Here is a 19724-nt window from a genome sequence, read left to right as displayed (position 1 = left end):
TTTTGGTCAAAGCAAAAATAATGCAAGAGTTATGTGAACACGATGTTTATTACATGTATAGAACTGAATATGTAGATGTTTATCATCTGGAAGCTTTGGGAAACTGGACTTTGATAATTTCCATGTAATGAATCCATTTCTCAAAAGCATTTTTTTCTAAAACACACACACACACACACACACACACACACACACACACATTGTTCTCTGTAACCTCCCCAGATAGATACTTTTTAAAGATCTTGCTTGTTAAAATGCCTGCCAGCCTTTTAGAGAAGTTGACAGTTTAGGTGGTTTCTGTTAGCAGAAACACGTGGACTCAAAGCTTTTCCTCTAAAATGAATCTGTTGTGTAACACCACAGCTGGCTCAGAATACAGGTGCGTGCTCCTGCTCTCCCTGAGAAGGTAGAAGGGGAAGAGACCAATCCAGATGAGATGCAGGGGAGGAGGGGACACCCAACAGCAAAGGCACTGTTGCAATCTTAGCCTAAACCATATCTCTGAGACAGAGTTTCTTATTGCCTGCTTGTATCTCTGGGTGACCACAGACCCCCTGCTCTCCAAGGTGAGTTGTGAACTCTGGAGCACTACCGAGATTGGCTGAGAGCTGAAGGAGAGTCCCAAAGGAGCTTCAATTCTGCAGAACTATACAGCCTTCTTTACCTTACCTTGACCAGGTGCTTAGAGTTTGGAAAGTCAGGGGTAAGAATTGAAATTCCTCCAGGTAAGAAGACCCCCCTCTTAGGAAATGGACTCCTCCAATTTTCTCACATGATTATTCAGGCACTTTCACTTTTCCATATATAGGAGTCGCTCAGGAGCAAGCTGTGGCAAGCTGGAGGGTGGGACACATCCTGAGTTCCATTCGCTCCCTCCCTTCTCAGCAGTCCTCGCCTGTTCTCACGTGCTCACAGGCAGTTAGGCAGAAGTGATCCCCGTGGCTCTGCCAAAGACAAGCCTGTTGAGTTGAAAGAAGAAGGAGAAGGAGAAGGAGAAGGGGAAGGAGAAGGAGAAGGAGAAGAGGAAGAAGAAGAAGAAGAAGAAGAAGAAAAAGAAAAAAAAGAAGAAGAAGAAAAAAACTCAGGCAAAGTCACAGCCTTAAAATTGTTCCCTGGAAGAAGCGTGAGTGGAGAAGTGTGAGAAGATGAATGGACCAGTGGATGGCTTGTGTGACCACTCTCTAAGTGAAGAAGGAGCCTTCATGTTCACGTCGGAGTCTGTGGGAGAGGGACACCCAGGTAAGTAGGCTGTCCTGGAATGACTGGAAAACTATCATTCCAAGCCTATACTGAGAGAGTCGCTTACAAATGGTTTTAATTGACACATAATAATTGTACATATTTATGGGGTACAGTGTGTTGTTTTGATCCATGAGTATAACATGTAATGATGAAATTAGGGTAATGGGCATGCCAGTTGCCGCAGACATTGACTACTTCTTTGTGGTGAAAACATTCAAAATTCCCTCTTCTAGCCCTTCAGTCACCCTACTGCGCAATGGAATGTCGGAGCTCATTCCTCCTATCTGACTGTAACTTCGTACCTGTAGGAGTCACTTTTCCTAGAACTCTTCAGAGCAATGTGTGTGAGTTACCAGAAGGGATCTCTAGAGAAACAGCATGGAGTAGTTTCATAAAACAGTCCCTCCTGATGAAGCCGTGCTGTGGCCCACCACCAGCATGCCAGCACGGTGGGGCCAAGACAGGGAGTAGCAGCTGGCTGGCTAAGAGTATGGCCCATGCAAAATGTATGATCAGGTCTTAACTTTTTATATGTATTTTTTTTTTTTTGAGCAAAGCTTTAATCTGTTATCAATGGCCAATTTAAGTCAACAGAGAATGTTCCTGAAACAAGACCATGGGTGACTAAGTTTTGCATGTAAAACATGTGCAACTTAGGCATGAAAGCCTGCACCCTGGTCGCTGCAAGGGTAGACCTCTAGGTGCTGGCAACTCAGTGACATTCTCTAAGAGCAGGATAGAAGACCTTCTAAACAGGAAGAAAATTTAGGCATTCATTTTGGTGCCTGAAAAGTAGGTGGACTATGATGTGGGGAAGTGAGAGAAGCTTCCTTGATGACAGTGAGAACTAGGACCAGAACATTCAGAGCCTCAAGTGTAGGACAGTGGCTCTCAAACTTCAGGGTGCTTCAGAATCCCCCAGAGGGCTTGTTAAGACACAGAGGGCTGCGCCCCACCCTCCGGAGTTTCCGATTCAGTAGGTCTTGGGAGAGGCTCCAGAATTTGCATTTTTGACAAGTTCCCAGGAGATGCTGATGCTCTGGGGTGAGAACCACAGAGAACCACTGCTCTTGGAGACCCCTGGGGGATAGATGTGCAGACTTCTGTATTTAAGTACCTCTTCAAAATTCATTTGAGTGTTTGCTAACTTATTACGAAGTCTGCCCTTTTCTATCTTCCTTGCTCTTGTTCTTCCTCAAAGATATTTATCTTTCCTACCTTGTAACTTGGCTTTGGACACCTCAGTGCACTACTCCTTCCATATACTTTAGCCAGTAGTTTTTGACGGGTGGTAGTTTTGCCCCACACCCCCCAAGAGCATTTTGTACTGTCTGGAGACATTTGTGGTTGTCACAACTATAGGAGGTGGGGTAAGGTGCTATTTGCATCTGTTGAGTAGAGGTCAGGCACACTGCTAAGCATCCTGCAGTGCACAGGACAGCCTCTCAACAAAGAATTATCTGGCCCAAAATGTTAATAGTGCAGCTGTTGAAAAACCTTGAATTGAATTGAGTTTTTTATGTGACTTAGCTCAGTTCAATGTAAATAGCCTCTTTCATTGTGCATAACTGTATAAAGTATCTAGGTGTACTGTATTTTCAATCTCAGATACATTCTGATCAGCTCCATGGCTGTGAACCTCATGTATAGCTTAGGAGAAAGATTCACTCCATGCGGAGGAAGTGGGTTTTTTGGCATGCAGTGGCCAGTGGTCCCAAGGATGGCCCATTGTGTGCAGCAGCCGTGTGCTCAGAGGACTGAGAATGAACATGCCAGCCAATCAGTTGATTGTTTTGTATACTTAATGACAGCCAATCAGTTTGTCTGACTGTCCCTTGTACTTGCCATTATAATTGTCCTGGTAAGTTTCCATAAAGGCTAGATGACTTTGTGCTTGTCATTCCATTGCTGAATTCCTCTCTGCTAGAAAGATAAAGTTTTTCTTTTCCGGTTTTCCAAAAACAAAAAACAAAAAAAAAAAAACCAGCTATTGGCTATCTTAAGTCTACTAAGTGATATTGATAAAAATTTTGAAAGGCAAAACCGAAAACAACAATTCAGAGGCAACCTCCTTGGCTGTTGTCTTGGTGTGTGGTGCTATCTGGAAGTCCCTGCTGGACTCCAGCTTTGTTCCTCTTCATGATGGATTTCCCTAGGCAGAGTGGGAGCCTGTGAGCTGTGTCTTTGCACAGGCAGAGACATCCACAATCAATGATCAGTCAACAAGCTTCTAGGAACCCTGATGGGTAGGCCTAAGGTGGCTGGCATGTATTTATTTTAGGATATTTTATCAGCGGGAGGCCTTCAGTGACAGAGGTGTGCAGAGGCGATGCGCTCAGACAAACCTAAAGGTGCTACCAGGGTCTGCCACTGGCAGGAGGCTAGATTTAAAAGAAAGAAAGAAAGAAACAAACAAAACACAACCTCAAACGTATGTTTAGCAGTAGTTTCTAAAGGAAAGATTAGGGAGTTAGTGAATATCTTTAATTACAGAATGTAACATCTGCTTTTGAGAGCCAAATTGCTTGATTCTGGATCTGCATTCTTAACAAAAACATATTACTCTATTAAGAGGAGACTGTGGGTATTTTTAACACTGAATGAGCTAGAATATATGTAAGTAGGTATCACTTTTATTTCTTAATTTGTAGATATTGACAGTTTGCATAACCCCAAAGCAAGAGTGGATTTTCCTACAAGCACCATTTAGTGCTTTACATTCTAGACCCTGCAGAGTCTTTAAGGCAAATAGTGGAGGAATAAAATCAAATTCCAGCTCATATTGAACCCTTGTCAGTCCCACCTTAATTGAAGAGGTCAAACTCAGTTCTAAGGACACCTGGCTTTCAGGAGGCTGAGTGACCATGTGGGAGGATCTGAGAGCTGCTTATGGAAGTATTCTGCAAATAGCAATGATGTATAGGGGATATCTTGTAGAATTCTTATGGGTGGAGTCATGTACTTGGGTGTGGTGTTTTATATACGGTGCATTGCATCTTGTGGAACCTGCCATGCAATGCAACTGTTTGAGCCGTCTGACTTTACCTCTTGGCAAAGAGATAAAATTGACTTCTTAACTATTTTTAAGTTCATTTCCAGGACTTTTCTAGATGTTAGAAGTAAAGGGAACATGATGAGGAATGAGAGACTTTTTATTTAGAAGAACGTGTATGTGTTTGTATATGTGTGAGTTGCTTGAGACTCCTAGAAGAGCTGATTTTGACTGGGTGCAGTGGCTAACACCTGTAATCCCAGCACTTTCAGAGGCTGAGGCAGGGGGATCACTTGAGGCCAGGAGTTCAAGACCAGCCTGGCCAACGTGGTGAAATGCCATCTCTACTGAAAATGCAAAACAAATTAGCCGGGCATGGTAGTGCATGCCTGTAATCCTAGCTACTTGGGAGGCTGAGGTGGGAGGATTGCTTGGAACCCGGGAGGTGGAGAGTGCAGTGAACCGAGATCGCACCACTGCACTCCAGCCTGGGTGATAGACCGAGATTCCATTTCAAAAAAAACAAATGTTGTTTCTTTTTTAGGGCATTCTGTGACTTTATATAATACATGTCATCCAAAATTAGGCAGGAATGGAAAGAAATAAAAATTTCAAAGTGTTTCTAATTTCTTATACTTTAAAAAAGTGTTTTCCCTCTGGTAGATAAGTTGATATGTAAACTGAAAAGATATCTAATTATTTTAACATTTCAATTTGTTATCCCTAATATTTTTGTGATTCTGACCCATATTTGCTCTTGCCCAGATAAGATCTGTGACCAGATCAGTGACGCAGTGCTGGATGCCCACCTCAAGCAAGACCCCAATGCCAAGGTGGCCTGTGGTAAGAAACACCCGATCCCTTCCTGCTGGAGACCTAAGTGACTAGACTGAGAAGTTAATCATGGGCATAAGACAAACGAGCCATACTCCTCAGTTCCAAAACCCATGTCCTCTGCTCTGCAGTAGATTTCTCAATTATGAGACCTCGCCTCTGTAATAACAGGGAGGAAAAACATTTCTAACCATGAAACAAATAGATAATTATTTTTAGCAAGAATCTGATGTTAGATGTCATAGCAACCATAAATAGCACAGGGTTGGACCAGCACATGGCCTTCCTGATGCTTGATCTCATTGGGAACAAGGAGGTCTTTCAAAGTTCTTAGGTGAATCTTCCAGACGCGATGAAACAGCTGGAAATACAGGTAGCTGCCTAGATGGTTGTAAGCTGCGCCCTCATTCTAGGAGCCTCTGTTGGCTGCACAGATACCTGGCTTCTCTTGTTTTCTTTCCTAGTTTGTGGTATGATTTAGGTTTTAAAATAATTAGTGTCCCCCATTTAATAGCAACTGGAAGGCAGCATCTTCATCAATTGTTTTTCAATAAATCAATGGCTTTCCTAAGAGACATTAATGTTAAACTAAAGTACTGAAGCCCTGGCTCCCATCTGCATAATTTATTGTGTCTGAAGACTCATGTAGGCCGAAGATCTTCATCTTTATTTGTGGGATAAGTTGTTTGGTGAGAAAACTTTTGCCTGGCTTGAAGCCCATGGCACAGTGGCAGAGTCAGGGACTCTGGAGCCTGGAGGGGCCCCCAGGGTGATCAGGTCCAGGCTATTCATTTTAGAGACAGGATCACGGTGCCCCAAGGCCATGGGGTAGAGTTCCCCAGTGTGAAGACCAGAGTCCTGCTCTCCTTACTGTCATTGTCATGTCCTGTCCACTGCACGGACCCATCCTTCTCTCTCTGGTTGCATCCTCGCCCCTGTATTGAATACTGCAGGGATTCATCCCCCTCTGAGGGTAGATTCTACCCTTATATTTTTGTAAATATCTGGAGAGAAGGTTGGCCTGCTTTGATTTTTTTGGTCTGGATCCCACTCCCTAAAGCCTGCAGTGGAGGTTTAGCAATGTCGGGGATGGGGGGTCACATGTGTGGACTACGTTCTTTATGACAGCTACATACAACCATCATCTCCCTTTAATCCACACAGCAATCTTATAAATAGCTTTATTAAATAGATGAGGGAACAGAGACTTAGAGGGGTTAAGTAAGTTGTCCAGGATCACCACTTACAACTGACTCTTTCCAAGACAGCACTGAAAGATGCTCAGTGCTTGGTGCTAGGATTTTTTCTTTTTATTGACATTTCTATTTTCCTTCTGGAATCCATTCCTCATAAGGCCCCTTGTGTGTCTTCTTTGTCCACGCTGTGAGAGGTCTGGGAATATGAGCTTCCCTTTGCTGGCACTTGGCTGCTAACTCTCCCCACTCCCTTTCAGAGACGGTGTGCAAGACCGGCATGGTGCTGCTGTGTGGCGAGATCACTTCAATGGCCATGGTGGATTACCAGCGAGTGGTGAGGGACACCATCAAGCACATCGGCTATGATGACTCGGCCAAGGGTGAGGGCAGGCCTCCGGGTCCGAAATCCCTGTTACTCTCTGCTAATAGAGACCCCGATGCTGAGTCAAACCCGCGCCTTTCAGCCTGATGGGAGTATCAACACTACCAGGAGGAAAACACTCTTACACTCGTCTGTCAGGTTTCAGAGGTCAAAGGCTCTGGCATAAGAATGGCCAACAGGTGACTATGCCCAGCAGGCCCAGCACATGCCCATCTGTTGTTGACTGGGCTTGTTTTGGTCCTGCCTTCTTGGCACTGGCAAAGGCTTTGGAGAGAAAGACGCACTGAATAAAGGGGGCTGCCCTTCTTTGGAGACATGCTCCCTGCCAGGCACTGGTGATAGTCTCTTGTGTTTTCCTAATCATTTATGTACTTATGCAGACGAGGAAATGGAGGGCTAGAGGAGTAAACAGTCTGTGTGAGATCACAGGGTAAGCAACCACTAGGCTCCGGACTCCTGTGCTTCCACTAAACATACTTCTAATCATAGACATGGAGCAAGATGACTCAGTCCAGAACTGGTGCTGACAGCAGACGAGGCTGGTCCAGGTTAGCACCTGTGCCACGTAGTATAGGGCCACCACCCAGGGAAGGGGCATAGACCCTAGCAGAGCCTTGAAGCAGATTCCAACATCTGAGGCTGGGCAGGCCAGGCAGCGGTACGGCCTGGAGGGCAGCAAAGGACCCAGAGAGCGAGCGCCAGGTGCGGAGGGCCTGTGTGCGATCACATTCTGCAGGAGTTTCAGGGACCCTTTGTCCATGCTGGCTTCCTGGGCAGGGCTCTGGTCCCAATTGTTAGAGTCTCCACATTGGTCTCTGGCATTAGATGTTCAGGCAATTCCAATTTTTAAAGAAAACTCCATTTTGACTCTCTGTTGGCTCGCTCCCTAATTCTCTGAAATCACTGTGAGAGATGTGGTGACCTCACACCATGGTAAAAAGACCCACTTCCAGGTCAACCTGCCTAGATAAACACCTGTAATCAAGAGGCACAGAGAGAAGCATGACTTTAAAGGTGTTCATTTCTGCCTGTGTCACATAATGGTTGCTTAGGGTGATGTGTGGCATCCTGTGGGTCAGGGTATGTAGAGATGCCAGACCCCCGCCTTATAAGTGAGAGAGCCCACTCATGGTATGATGGTGCAGACTCACAGAGGTTCAGTCCAGCCACGGCCTGGCGCAGCCCAAAGCGCTCATGAGCAATTACTGTTGGTTGAATAGATGACAGTGATTTTGAGACTCAGTGGGAAGAGAAGCAGTAAGAGCCGGTTAGTTCTGCTGGTGGGGACATGAGGGTATTCACAGAGGAAACACATTGTCCCAGAGCTGCAGCTTCCTGAGGCGTTACCACACGGAGCCTGTTCTACCAAGAAAAACCAGTTTGTTTATGTACATTTAGACCTTATTCAAGTGCAAAACTTATTCTGCATTAGGTAGGAGGGAAATTTTCCAGGAGGCAATGTTCCCTAGGAAGGAGAAATGAGCGAGAGCCCACCCATGGCTGAGTTGGGCTCAGCGGGCTGAGGTTCCCTGTGCCCAAGTTTGTCCATTTACCTGTGCTCGATGGACAGGAACAGCCTTAGGTCATGTGCAGTAACAGCTTTAGCAGGGTCTCAGGCCAATGGCTCCTCATTGCTCCTGGCTGTGGTGTTGCTGGCCTCATTGTCCTTTCCAAGCCCTGTACCTCTCCTCTTGGTCCCCTAAGTTCTGTTTTTCCAAATTCCTTGGAGCCCTTGCTTGATTTTTGAGCCCTGGGGAGATTCGTTATTTAGACAGACAGTGATTAGGTAAACTGTGAAATGTTCAGTGCAGAACAGGACAGCCTTTGGCAGTTCTTTAAAGACTGTTCATTGATTTGCGCATTCAAAAACATTCATTAGGAAACAGGAAGGTGTAAAGGGCAAAGGTGACCTGATACTCCTAGGGTATATGATGCAACATGAGGTGCCCAGGGGTAAGTTCCTGGCATCATGTGTGATGAACTGCAGGCAGGTCCGGGGACATGCACTGAGGGTGGACATAGGGTTTGGGCATGTGGGGTGGGAGCTGGAGGAAGAACGTTCTAGGCAGGGACCTAGTGGAGATGGAAAAGTATATCATGCTGACAGCTAAACCTGAGTTCATGTTGGCTCAAGGAGTCCTGGGAGCAAGGGCTGTGTCAGACTGAAAAGCTTCAGTTTTATTCCTTGGCAGTAGATCCCCACCTGAAGCTGGTACAGAAACAACAGCTTGGATCTGTGCATTTTCTCTGTAAGTCCTTTCAGGCTGTGTGGGTAGGAGAATAGATGGGAAAGAACATGGCTGTGGGAGTTTGGAAAGTGAGTGTGTCACTATGCTTGACGTGGTGGGGGCATCCATGTGTTCAGCCCCTTATTCTCACAGTCCGTGTGGCTGAGCCCAGCACAGCTGTGAGGAGGTGTGCACAGTCTCGGTGCATAGCAGTTTCCTCATGGGACTCCCAGGGCTGAGCTACTGCTAGTCCAGACTTTCCCAAATCAGTGCCCAGCGTGCCAGGGGTAGCAGGCCTATACCCCGTGCCTCAGCTTTGCAGATGGGAAAGGGCAGGTGGCTTTTCCATTTGCCCCAGACTCTGTTTACCTCTCAGGGTCAGAGGACCCTGGCTTGGGGAGTCTGTCTGTATAGTTCATGTACCCTGTATTTGTTCAGCATGTTTAATAGTTGTGTCAGGCACACAGCTGGGCTTCTGAGTGACAGGGTCAAAAGGGCTCTTGATTTTCTCCTAGTGCAGTGATAGCAAACTGGGTTCTGAGAGGCACCTGGGGGAGAGCCTAAGGGGCAGGGTATGAGTCAGCCACCATTCTCAGCCAGAGGAGCCTTGGCATCACCTTGTTTTAATCTGCAGGTCTCTGTAGGGTGTGTGTGTGTGTGTGTGTGTGTGTGTGTGTGTGTTAACCAAGTTCTAATTGAGCACAATAAAATACACCATGGAGAATTTTCATTGGCCAAAGAGTTCTACATGAAGGCGCAGGGCCTCTCCCATCCTGGGCCTCAGCTGTGGGCCTAGACAGACCCTGGTTAGTTAGGGACACCCCACCCTGACACCAAATGGCATGTCGGGAACTGAGCCATCCATCGGGAAGCTCATGGCCCCCTCCATCTGACCTGTGCCCCACTGAGGCTCACTTTGCTTCCACCTAGGCTTTGACTTCAAGACTTGCAACGTGCTGGTGGCTTTGGAGCAGCAATCCCCGGATATTGCCCAGTGCGTCCATCTGGACAGAAACGAGGAGGATGTCGGGGCAGGAGATCAGGTAGCTCGCCACTGCACGTGGGAGCTGTGTGTTGAGCTGGCTGGGAAAGTTCATGAGCAGTGGGTTAATCACACTGAGGGGTGGATAACACAGGAATCACTCTCATCCTAGCACAAGAGCCGGGAGTGAGTTGGGTACCTCAGCTTCACGGCCATGCTGTGGATGACTGTGGTTGCTAACACTGGGTTTGGGCTTGTCTCCCCCTCCTAGAGTGTTGGGGGTCAGGGATGACATCCTTCCCCTGCACGTGCCGGTGGAAAGCTCCATGGAGGAGGCACCCAATCAACGTGGACACACCAGGCAGATTTCGGGCTTGGAGAGAGCCGCGGTCCTCTTGGTCTAGGGTGGGCGCCGCTCAGCCTGCTCTCTCACCACAGGGTTTGATGTTCGGCTACGCCACCGACGAGACAGAGGAGTGCATGCCCCTCACCATCATCCTTGCCCACAAGCTCAATGCCCGGATGGCGGACCTCAGGCGCTCCGGCCTCCTCCCCTGGCTGCGGCCTGACTCTAAGACTCAGGTGAGCAGCTGAATGACCCCGGGAGAGCCGTAGACAGAAGCTTTAACACCCCCAAATCCTCTTGATTCTGTCATTTTTAAGATCAAAATATTCAGTCTAGGCATCAAAGAATGGTCAGTTTTGAAAAGAACTATTTATGTGAAAAATCTTCAGCTAGAGATGCTTCTCACATTCTATTATAAAAAGTTTCAAAAATACAGAAAAATGGAAAGGATAGTTCTGGGTTTTATTGTTTGTTTGTTTGTTTGCTCATTAGCAAACATTGACTAATGAGTCCCCAAATCCTGCCACAAACATACTTCTTAACTGGCTTCCATATTTCCAGGCCTCTTTGTCCTGAACAGGCTGTCTGTGCTGTGTCTGTGCCGTCTGTCTCATCATGGCCCTTTTTCTTATCTTTGTTTCTCATGAAAAGGCTTTACCTCTGTTGTTTCCAGCTCCAACCCCATGGGCCCTGACCTCTCGTCTCTCTGCAGTGTGGAAATCAACCGGAGGCCTATATTTGAAGGCTGGGGTGATGCAAGTGTTAGCAGAGACACAGGCCTCCTAGCACCTCACTCCTGTATCCCCTCCCTGCTTAACCCCAATGACCCCTCTTGTGATTCCCAAGTTCCCAGCACTTCGTCCTGCACAACCTCTCTCCCTGTGTCCATGCTCATGGACACCATTCTCACATACTCAGCTCCCACATCTCCCGCCTGTGGGTTTCTCTGGTCACCCTCCAAGCAGATGGGCCCTGAGAGCCTGCTGTGTGCAGCACCCTGCCACCTCCTGCCTGCCCTTCCCCAATCCTGTTCAGTGCCATCTCTCTCCACCTACCCATGTCCCCAGTTTGCCCCAGTTTGCCCCATCAAGCACTCCTCTCACTCCAGTCCAGCCTTCCCCAGGGCTTCTATCATCCCAGCCAGGCCAGGATCAGTGCCCTACCCTCCCAAAGGTTCTCCCTGCTTGGAAATTCCAGTTAATTCCCTTTAGGCTTCATTTTTAACTTCCTAACATCTGTTCAGTGTTTTCTACAACTTTTGGCTTCCTACAAGGGGACAGGGGAAATCCACTTGTTATTCTGGCATTCAGAACCTTTTATGGTCTTCCAACTTTACCTGCCTCTGCCTGCCCCACCCCATCTTTGCTTCATTGACATCATTTCGCTCATGGTCCCCTTGTTTCTTAGGGCTTTGCTTTACCTGAGCTCCCTCTCTGGTCCTCACCTGTCCTTGAGTGGCCAGCAAAGTTCTACCTCCTCTGGGATGCCATCCCTGGCCACTAGCAGACAGCGCCTTCTCTTGTCCTGCACTTGGAATCTGGCAGCCATGGTGCTATAGCTCAGCGTGCTGTGTGTGGCTCCATGTACAACTCCAGCTATACAGAGATGGAGTTCCTTCTTGTGCAAGTGTCAGGCCATGCACAGGGTAGAGGTTGCATGCTGGCTGTACTCGGGCAGGGAAGCGTGCTTATGCCCAAAAGAAACCTTTCCTTGGGACTTCCTGTGTTATCCATGTGACCCCCCCAAGGGGGGATGGGAACCATCAGCATTCATTGGGTGTTCTTGGAGGTCATGGGTTTGGAGAGCTAAAGCATGTAGATTGTGATGGCACCTAAAGAAAGGGGCCCATGATGTCGGCCTGCCTGTCCTGTCCTGGACTAGAATGGTGCTGCAACATAGAAGCAGGGTGAAGATTCACAGAAGGGGAAATCTTAGAACAGGGAGGGGAGGCAGCCAGTGGCACTGACTGTTTTTCTCTTCGTTGTGCGAGAGAGAGGAACAGAGGGACCACCTACTGGACCTGCTGAAGCAGGTTCATTGTGCTTAGATATGAAATAGAGGGTTTCTAGGTTTACGGGTCAGCAAGGAAGGGAGGGTAGGATGGGCTCTTTTAGGGCTTCCCTTCCTTTGAAGAATTGTCTTGAAAATGCCAATACGGATACCAGAGTCAGCCTCACTCCCCTGCCACAGGCAGGACCACAGACCAGCTCCAGTTGCAGAGGGTGCAGGCTTGCTGTGGGGCTCCAGGAGGCCCCTCGCCTGCTGGCCTCCAAACAGCCTGGCTTGCTCGACTCACTCCCTCCATGAGAGAGGCCCTGGGCCAGGCACGGCTTGTCTAGGTCCCCTGCTCCGCACCCTGTTTGTGAAGCAGTGTCTTTATCCAGCCGGAGTGCTGGCTGTGAGCAGGATGGGTCCTTCCACCTGAACAAATCCCTGCTGCTGATAGTGAGGCCTGGGTGGCAGTGCAGATGGCTATTTTTGTACCTGATCAGAGCTGTGTTTTCCATGGTGTGTTTTTCCCCACATCTTGCTGACGTGATGAGATAAGCGCTGTGCTCAGGGCCCTTTGCTCTGCCACCCTGTTCTGCAGTTCTGCAAGGCCACTGCGTGGAGTCTACTGGGTGGGGGTGGAGTCACCCAGGGGAACAGTGGAGACGGCCTGAGCACCCTCCCCGGCTGTGCGCCTTTTCCTGAGGCTCCATGCAGCAGACCCAGTCCTAGAGTCTGTCACAGACAGTGCCTGTCTTCCTGGGAGTGTCCTACCCCAGATTCCAGCCCCTCTCCCAGGACCCTATGTGTGCACAGCCTGGCATTTGAGGGCTGCTCTCAGCTCACGAGATCTGTGTGCGTCGGGCCATCTCTTGCAGATCTCACGTGGCCAGGGCTCTTTCTTCTGCTTCTTCTGGACCTTCCCTGTTGCTCCTTAGACCAGGCAGAACACAGAGTAGGAGTTTGTTACAGATCCAGGGTTTGATGGATACCTGAGTAGCCTTGGAGAGGTAGAGAGCTTGCTGCAGGCACAGTCCCAGGGAGCCACTGTTTGCTGCCCCATGGTTCTGTCCAGGCCCTGGGATGGGAGCAGTCCCATGCCCACTGGCCAGTGTTCCTCCCAGGGTCCTCTGGCAGAGCTGCACCCCTGCAGGCACCACATGTTCCTAAGATCCTCTGAGCCCTGCTCTTGTGGGTCCATGCTGCTTTCAGCAGTATTGGGCCTGTGGCCAGCACAGGGTCTTGAGCAGCAACCAACCTTCTTCTTGGAAGAGCCCTGTCTACCAGCCTGTGCAGCTCCAGGTCAGGTCCCAACTCTTCCAGCTGTGTGATCTTGACCAAGACATTTACATTTTGGATCCTTGGCTTTCTCATCTGCATCATTGGCAGAAGGAGAGATACCTCCAGGGCTATAGAGGGTCAAGAAAGGGCTTTGGCCATGGGGACATTTGTTGGCACCTGGAAATGTCTGAGACAGAAGAGGGGTCATAAGTTGAGAGGAAACTCAAGTCTCCAAGCCGTGCTAATTGTGGTCCCATGTGGGAATAACTGGGCCTCACACCCAGTCCCCCCACAGCACCAGGCAATTTTTTGAATGTAAGAATGTGTCGGATTAACTCCCCCAACACCCTTTGAAGACAGGAGGCCCCACTTGGCTTCTGGGAGCCCTGCCCACCTCCTCCTGGGTGTCTGTGCCTGGCCACCATGTGTCATTCGCTCAGTTCAGCCTCACAGTGTCTCCCCCACCCTTCTGATGGACAGGTGACAGTTCAGTACATGCAGGACAATGGCGCAGTCATCCCCGTGCGCATCCACACCATCGTCATCTCCGTGCAGCACAACGAAGACATCACGCTGGAGGAGATGCGCAGGGCCCTGAAGGAGCAGGTCATCAGGGCCGTAGTGCCGGCCAAGTACCTGGACAAAGACACCATCTACCACCTGCAGCCCAGTGGGCGGTTTGTCATTGGAGGTCCCCAGGTGCATCCTTGTCTCTGAACGAAGCCCTGGTTTGTCTTTGTTACTGGGGTTGCTTATGTCTCAGAGCAGGAAAACCGCAAGTTAGCTTGGAGTGGGTCAGCTGGCTCTGACCATGGACTAAATGTAAAGTTGGTGAATTTTAGCCTCTGTACATTCAGTGCAGTCTCTGGGGAGGTCTGCTATGTGTCTGACAGTGTGTGGGAAATTGGGGACATATCCCTAGGATTCCTCCACTTAGCACTGCCGGGCCCTCCCACTCCTGCCATCTCAAGTGACCACGACCTTACCCATAGCCGCTGCACCTCGCCCTGCTCTGGTGCACATTCCCCGCTGCAGCATTTGCACATGGCCAGCTGTTCCCAGGTGGCTGTTTCCAGATCTTCACCACAGGCTGCCTCTGGCTGTTGTGGGCGCCCGGGTGCAGCAGGGTGTTTTAGACAGGGCGCCACTGGCCCCTCTTCTGTACTGCAAGTGTGAGGAGTGGAGGTTGCAGAGCACCGCTGCCAGGCTGCTGCCCACTGCCTGGGCCCTCAGCTTGCGTGCTTTGCCACAGAGCTGAGCCCCATCCTGGGTTCCAGGAGCAAGTGGAATGTAGAAATACAGGGTAGAAGGAGGTAACACTTAATTGTTTTTTCTTGCAGGACTTCTCAAAGCCTAGACATACTAGTGTGAACTGTGGATCTCTAAAAGCGGGGGTAGAGTAGGCAGACTTCCCCAAATCATATAACATAGAACTCCCACCCTTTTAAAGACATGACTATTGACTGATGTTGCCCAGAGCACACTTGGGAAGTGGACAACATGGCATTTGCTAGGTGGCACCAGCCAGGGTTGTATTTTTGACAGTGCAATTCCTGCCTGCAGTTGGATCTCTGCATTGTGATGGACTCAGTAACAAAGGCATTAGGGAGTGGCTGTGACCCCAGAGAACCCCTGGCCCACCTTCTGCCCTTTCTAATGAAGCTTTGGCAGGTTACCTGATTTCAGTATGTGGGCAGTGACTGAGCTGGGAGTGGGGTCCAGAGTTTTGGGCAAAGGAGTCTTACGAAAATGTCTGTGGGCAGCCCCAGGACATCGTTCCTGAGTTGCAGTTCAGCTGCCATCAGAGTTCTTCAGCCCCCTCTAGCATCTAGGGGCTGGCTCTGCTTCTTATCTTGATTTCTCTCCCTCCGCAGGGGGATGCGGGTGTCACTGGCCGTAAGATTATTGTGGACACCTATGGTGGCTGGGGGGCTCATGGTGGTGGGGCCTTCTCTGGGAAGGACTACACCAAGGTGGACCGCTCAGCTGCATACGCTGCCCGCTGGGTGGCCAAGTCTCTGGTGAAGGCAGGGCTCTGCCGGAGAGTGCTCGTCCAGGTAAGCCCCTCCACCCACCACCGTCCTGTTGCAGCGGAAGACCCCTGCCCAGCTCTGCCCTGAGTAAGGGGATGTTGGCCCGGTGGGAAAGCTGCACGCTTTGCCAAAGGTTGTGATTGTGTGATTGTGTTGGGCACTGTGGCCAGGGCTCTGAAAACCTGGGGGAGGGAAAACTAAAATCTTCAGGGAGAGGGGCACGTAGAATAACTGTCCTCGGTGAAGGTAGCAGGAAAATTGCAGGGGAGCATGCTGGGCAGGAGACATGTGGTCCCCGCTGGTCCCTTCAGAAGAAGGGCAAAGCTGCTGAGGGGGCAGGGCCCACACAGAGGCTCCAGTCCCTGACGCTGCGCCTTGCTGGAAGGTTTCCTATGCCATTGGTGTGGCCGAGCCGCTGTCCATTTCCATCTTCACCTACGGAACCTCTCAGAAGACAGAGCAAGAGCTGCTGGATGTGGTGCGTAAGAACTTCGACCTCCGGCCGGGTGTCATTGTCAGGTAAAGCGCCATGCTCCGCTATTACACAGGACCTTGCTCCCTCCTTGCCCAGTTGCTCACCTCACCTGAAAGGGAGGCAGAAAGGAGGATGTTTCTGCCTCTCAGAAGTGGGAGGGTCTGTGAGCTCCTGGTACAGCACACTGCATCCTCAGGGCAGAAAGCCTGGCTGTCAGGTTGAAGGAGGCCGCCCCAGGTTCCTGCTGGCCCAGTCAACACCAACTCCGGTGGGGCCAACTCTGAGCAGCTGAGAGGCAGGCGGGGATCTTAGGAAAATAATTATTAATATAAGGCCAAATGGCTCAAATGGCTGGGAATCGAGTCAGCAAGTCTATTCCCTGTTTCCAGAGCTTGGTGGTGTCAACACTGGCCTGGGCCAGGTAAGTGGAGTGGGAGGAGAAAGGCATCCGAAGGCTGGAGTTAGGTCCTGGTCCGTGAACCTCTGAGCATCCGTGGGGCTATAAAACGAGACTGTGGTACGGCACAGATAGGATGTGTGTGTGCAACTGCTGGGGGGAGGTGTAGTGCCATGTGAGGAGGGCTGTGCTACAGTTCGTTGCTCCCTCCTGTCCTTGAAATGGAGAAAGAAACCCTGCTCCTGTTCCATCTTCCAATGCCCTTCCCTTCTGCTGGACATGCAGGGATTTGGACTTGAAGAAGCCCATCTACCAGAAGACAGCATGCTACGGCCATTTCGGAAGAAGCGAGTTCCCATGGGAGGTTCCCAAGAAGCTTGTGTTTTAGAGCCAGGGGAGCTGGGCCTGGTCTCACCCTGGAGGCGCCTGGTGGCCATGCTCCTCTTCCCCAGAGCCCTGGCTGCTGATGGCCTTCCCCACCCACCAACCCTCGGGGCAAAGCCAGGTTCCTCTCATTTAGCCTGTTCTGTCATCATCATGGCCTCGGGGCAAAGCCAGGTTCCTCTCATTTAGCCTGTTCTGTCATCATCATGGCCTCGGGGCAAAGCCAGGTTCCTCTCATTTAGCCTGTTCTGTCATCATCATGGCCGGCTGGAGGCAGGGGCTTCCTGGTGCTGGAGGCTGGCTCTTGATGTGAGGATGGGCATGGTGTTCTGCCGCTCCGTCAGACTGGGGCAATGTTAATTTAGTGGAAAAGGCACCCCGTCAAGAGTGAATTCCCTCACTCGCCTCCCCCAACAGCTGGACCCTGACCAGCTCCCCCTCTCTCCCCTTGTCTGTGCCAGGTGAGGTCAGCACATCTCACAGACCTCAGGGCTCCTTGTGGACCTGGGCTCCTGGGCCTCCCTTTCACAGGCAGCCAGCGCCCTGAGCCAGGGTCTCCAGAAAGCCCCTTCCAGGCCAGGCATGTGGCAGGGGTTAGAGCAGGACTAATGTCTCCTAAGCACCTGTAGTGTGCGAGGGACCCAGCTAATGACTGGGTCATTTTTTCTTCACTGCAACATGATGAGGTAGTACCTTTTATTATCCCATTTATAGATGGGGGAAAGCAAAACACAGAGAGGCTGGATAACTTCCGCAGGGTCCCATAGGCACGTGTTTAGGCCTAGATGTGTAACTAGGAGCTTTGACTCAGGAGCCTGTAACACACCCCCTCCCCCATCGTTGTCACATGCCAGTAACAGGCTTGAACAATGACAAAGCAGATTCAGAAATGAGGCCATGGACTCTGTCCTGAAGGCCCAAGGTTACTGGAAATGAGGGAATTAACCCACCAGCTCTTGTTCAGCCCTGGGCAATTGTCTGAAAAATGAAGACGGAACCATAGGGCTATTTTGTTTGCTTCATGTGTCCCAGAAGATGGCTGAGGGTAAGCTGGATACCTGGACCATCAGCATGGGCTGGAGTTTGGGATTAACCAGCAGCTCTAGAATCCCAGCCCCCTGACCTCTCAGAGACATGCAGAGATTGGGTTTTTGGACTTCTGGGGTAAGTGGTCTGAGTCCAGTCCAGTCCTATCTGGGCTTCCTGTAGCAGAAGCAGCAACTTGTCCTAGCACAGATGGCCAGCCCCTTATACAGAGGCCCTCAGGTCTTTCTTTTTCCCTGGTCCCTTGTATCCTCTGCAGTCTGAGTGCATTTGGAGGGAGGGAGGGGCCCTTCGGATGCCCCATCCAGGGAGGCTGGTCCTAAGGCCTCACGTTAAATAGGCGGGGCTTGCCTTCTGGTGTTGGACAAGCTTGAGATGTCACGAAGAGATTCTGCCTTTGCCAGGTGACTCTCTGGGGAGCAGGTCTGCTCCCAAGGGGCCTGAGCAGTCCTTGGCCCGCTAGGGTCTTGGAACTCACCTGCCTTTCCATCCATGGCCAGCAGTACCTGCCCCACCTGCCCCACTTGTCCTTAGCCTGGACCTCTGATAGCAGCATCTCTACCTTCTCCCCAGCTCCCAGGACCACAGGCTCAGGCAGGGGCTTCCATGGGCCCCAGGGGAACAGTGGGGACTCGGCCTCTCTCTAGGGTGCATGGTGCTGGTTCAGGCTGGGAGAGGCAGCCCAGGAAGTCTCATCTGGGGAGCAGGCAGCCTGCATCTGGGCCTTGGCTTGGAGCACAAAGACCCTGGCTTTCATTTTCTCTCAGATGAACGGAAATTAAGGCAACAAAAGAAGCCCGGCTCCTGGTCACCTAGGAAGCCTCAAATTCCTTCCCGTGGAGGGAGGGAGAGGTTTGCAGGTGACCGAGTTCCTCTAACTTGGATCATACTTGACATGAAAATTCAGAATTTTATACTTTCCCTGCCCTCTAGAGAAATAAGATATTTTTTGTCAATTTGTTTGTTTGAAACTAAAGCCTCTATTTGTTAATAGTTCCTGCTAAAACAGTGAATAAAAACTCAAGGAGCAACTACCCTATGTTTAGTTTTTCTCTGCAAAACCCCAGAGACATGACACCTGCTCTGTGTAGCATTCCCTGGTTGCCTGTCCCCACCAACAGAGGGAGTTAGTATCCTCCCCTCGGGGTCACCTCCTCCTGTCCACATGGAGCAGATGTCTCATGGACTAGGTTTTTCTTGTTACTAGCAGCTGTGTTAAGCCACACCACTGCCATGTTCATTCCTCACCACATCTCACCAGGGTTGATATTCTTAGGAAGCCCATTTTTACATGCAGGGCCCTGAGGCCCAAAAAGGGTTAAGACCAAGGGCAGTGGCCACCCCTGGCTCCCCTGAATTCTGTGTGCTCTCCTTACGCATTGCTGCCCTTAGGCTGCCTATGCCTTATCCTGTGCCCTTCCTGCATGGTGTCTCTGTGAGGCTGGCTTGAAGGCATGCTCAGGCCATGTCTGGAGTGTGGATAAGTGACTGAACTTGAACAAAGTGAGGGAGTGGAGGGGCTTCTGCAGAGAGAAGAGCCAAACTTTTAAGTGGGTGCACATCTCCCTTCACTCATGTTCAGTTGTGAAGAGAACAAGCAAATGGTTCTTTTTCATTAGAAGATCATCCCTGCCATGGCCCCTGGTGATATGGTTCTTGGGGTTTGATCAGAGCAGGAGGAAGATGGGTCCTGCATGGTTTCCGGCAAGCAGGCTGTGTGGACAGGACTCAGCTCTGAGGAATGTCCTGGTGCAGCCTGAGGCAAAGCCTGTGTGGCTCCCCTGTCTCATGTGCGGACAAGGCTGATCTGGGGTGCCAGGAAGACCCAGAACATAGCAGGGAGGGGAGAGGAAGATGAGGCCAAGGGGTCTCATAGTCCTGTTTGAGACAGAACCTATACCCCGAGAAGACACTAGGTG

General features: G+C 50.2%; 1 protein-coding gene across 1 annotated transcript; it reads left to right on the top strand.

The window, feature by feature from the left end:
* Positions 1 to 1073: 1073 nt before the first annotated feature.
* MAT1A (methionine adenosyltransferase I, alpha) lies at positions 1074 to 18213 on the top strand. Its single transcript, XM_011975676.1, has 11 exons — positions 1074 to 1239; positions 5000 to 5077; positions 6522 to 6644; positions 9805 to 9917; positions 10295 to 10438; positions 13953 to 14171; positions 15347 to 15529; positions 15891 to 16024; positions 16663 to 16882; positions 16989 to 17070; positions 18065 to 18213. Exons 1-9 carry the CDS (start codon positions 1146 to 1148, stop codon positions 16763 to 16765), a joined length of 1191 nt encoding a protein of 396 aa, XP_011831066.1. The 5' UTR covers positions 1074 to 1145; the 3' UTR covers positions 16766 to 16882; positions 16989 to 17070; positions 18065 to 18213.
* The last annotated feature ends 1511 nt before the right edge of the window (positions 18214 to 19724 follow it).

This window comes from Mandrillus leucophaeus, unplaced genomic scaffold, assembly GCF_000951045.1.
Source record: "Mandrillus leucophaeus isolate KB7577 unplaced genomic scaffold, Mleu.le_1.0 Scaffold1010, whole genome shotgun sequence".
Classification (NCBI taxonomy): Eukaryota; Metazoa; Chordata; class Mammalia; order Primates; family Cercopithecidae; genus Mandrillus; species Mandrillus leucophaeus.
Note: the sequence above shows the minus strand (reverse complement) of the source record. Positions and strands in the feature narration are given on the sequence as shown.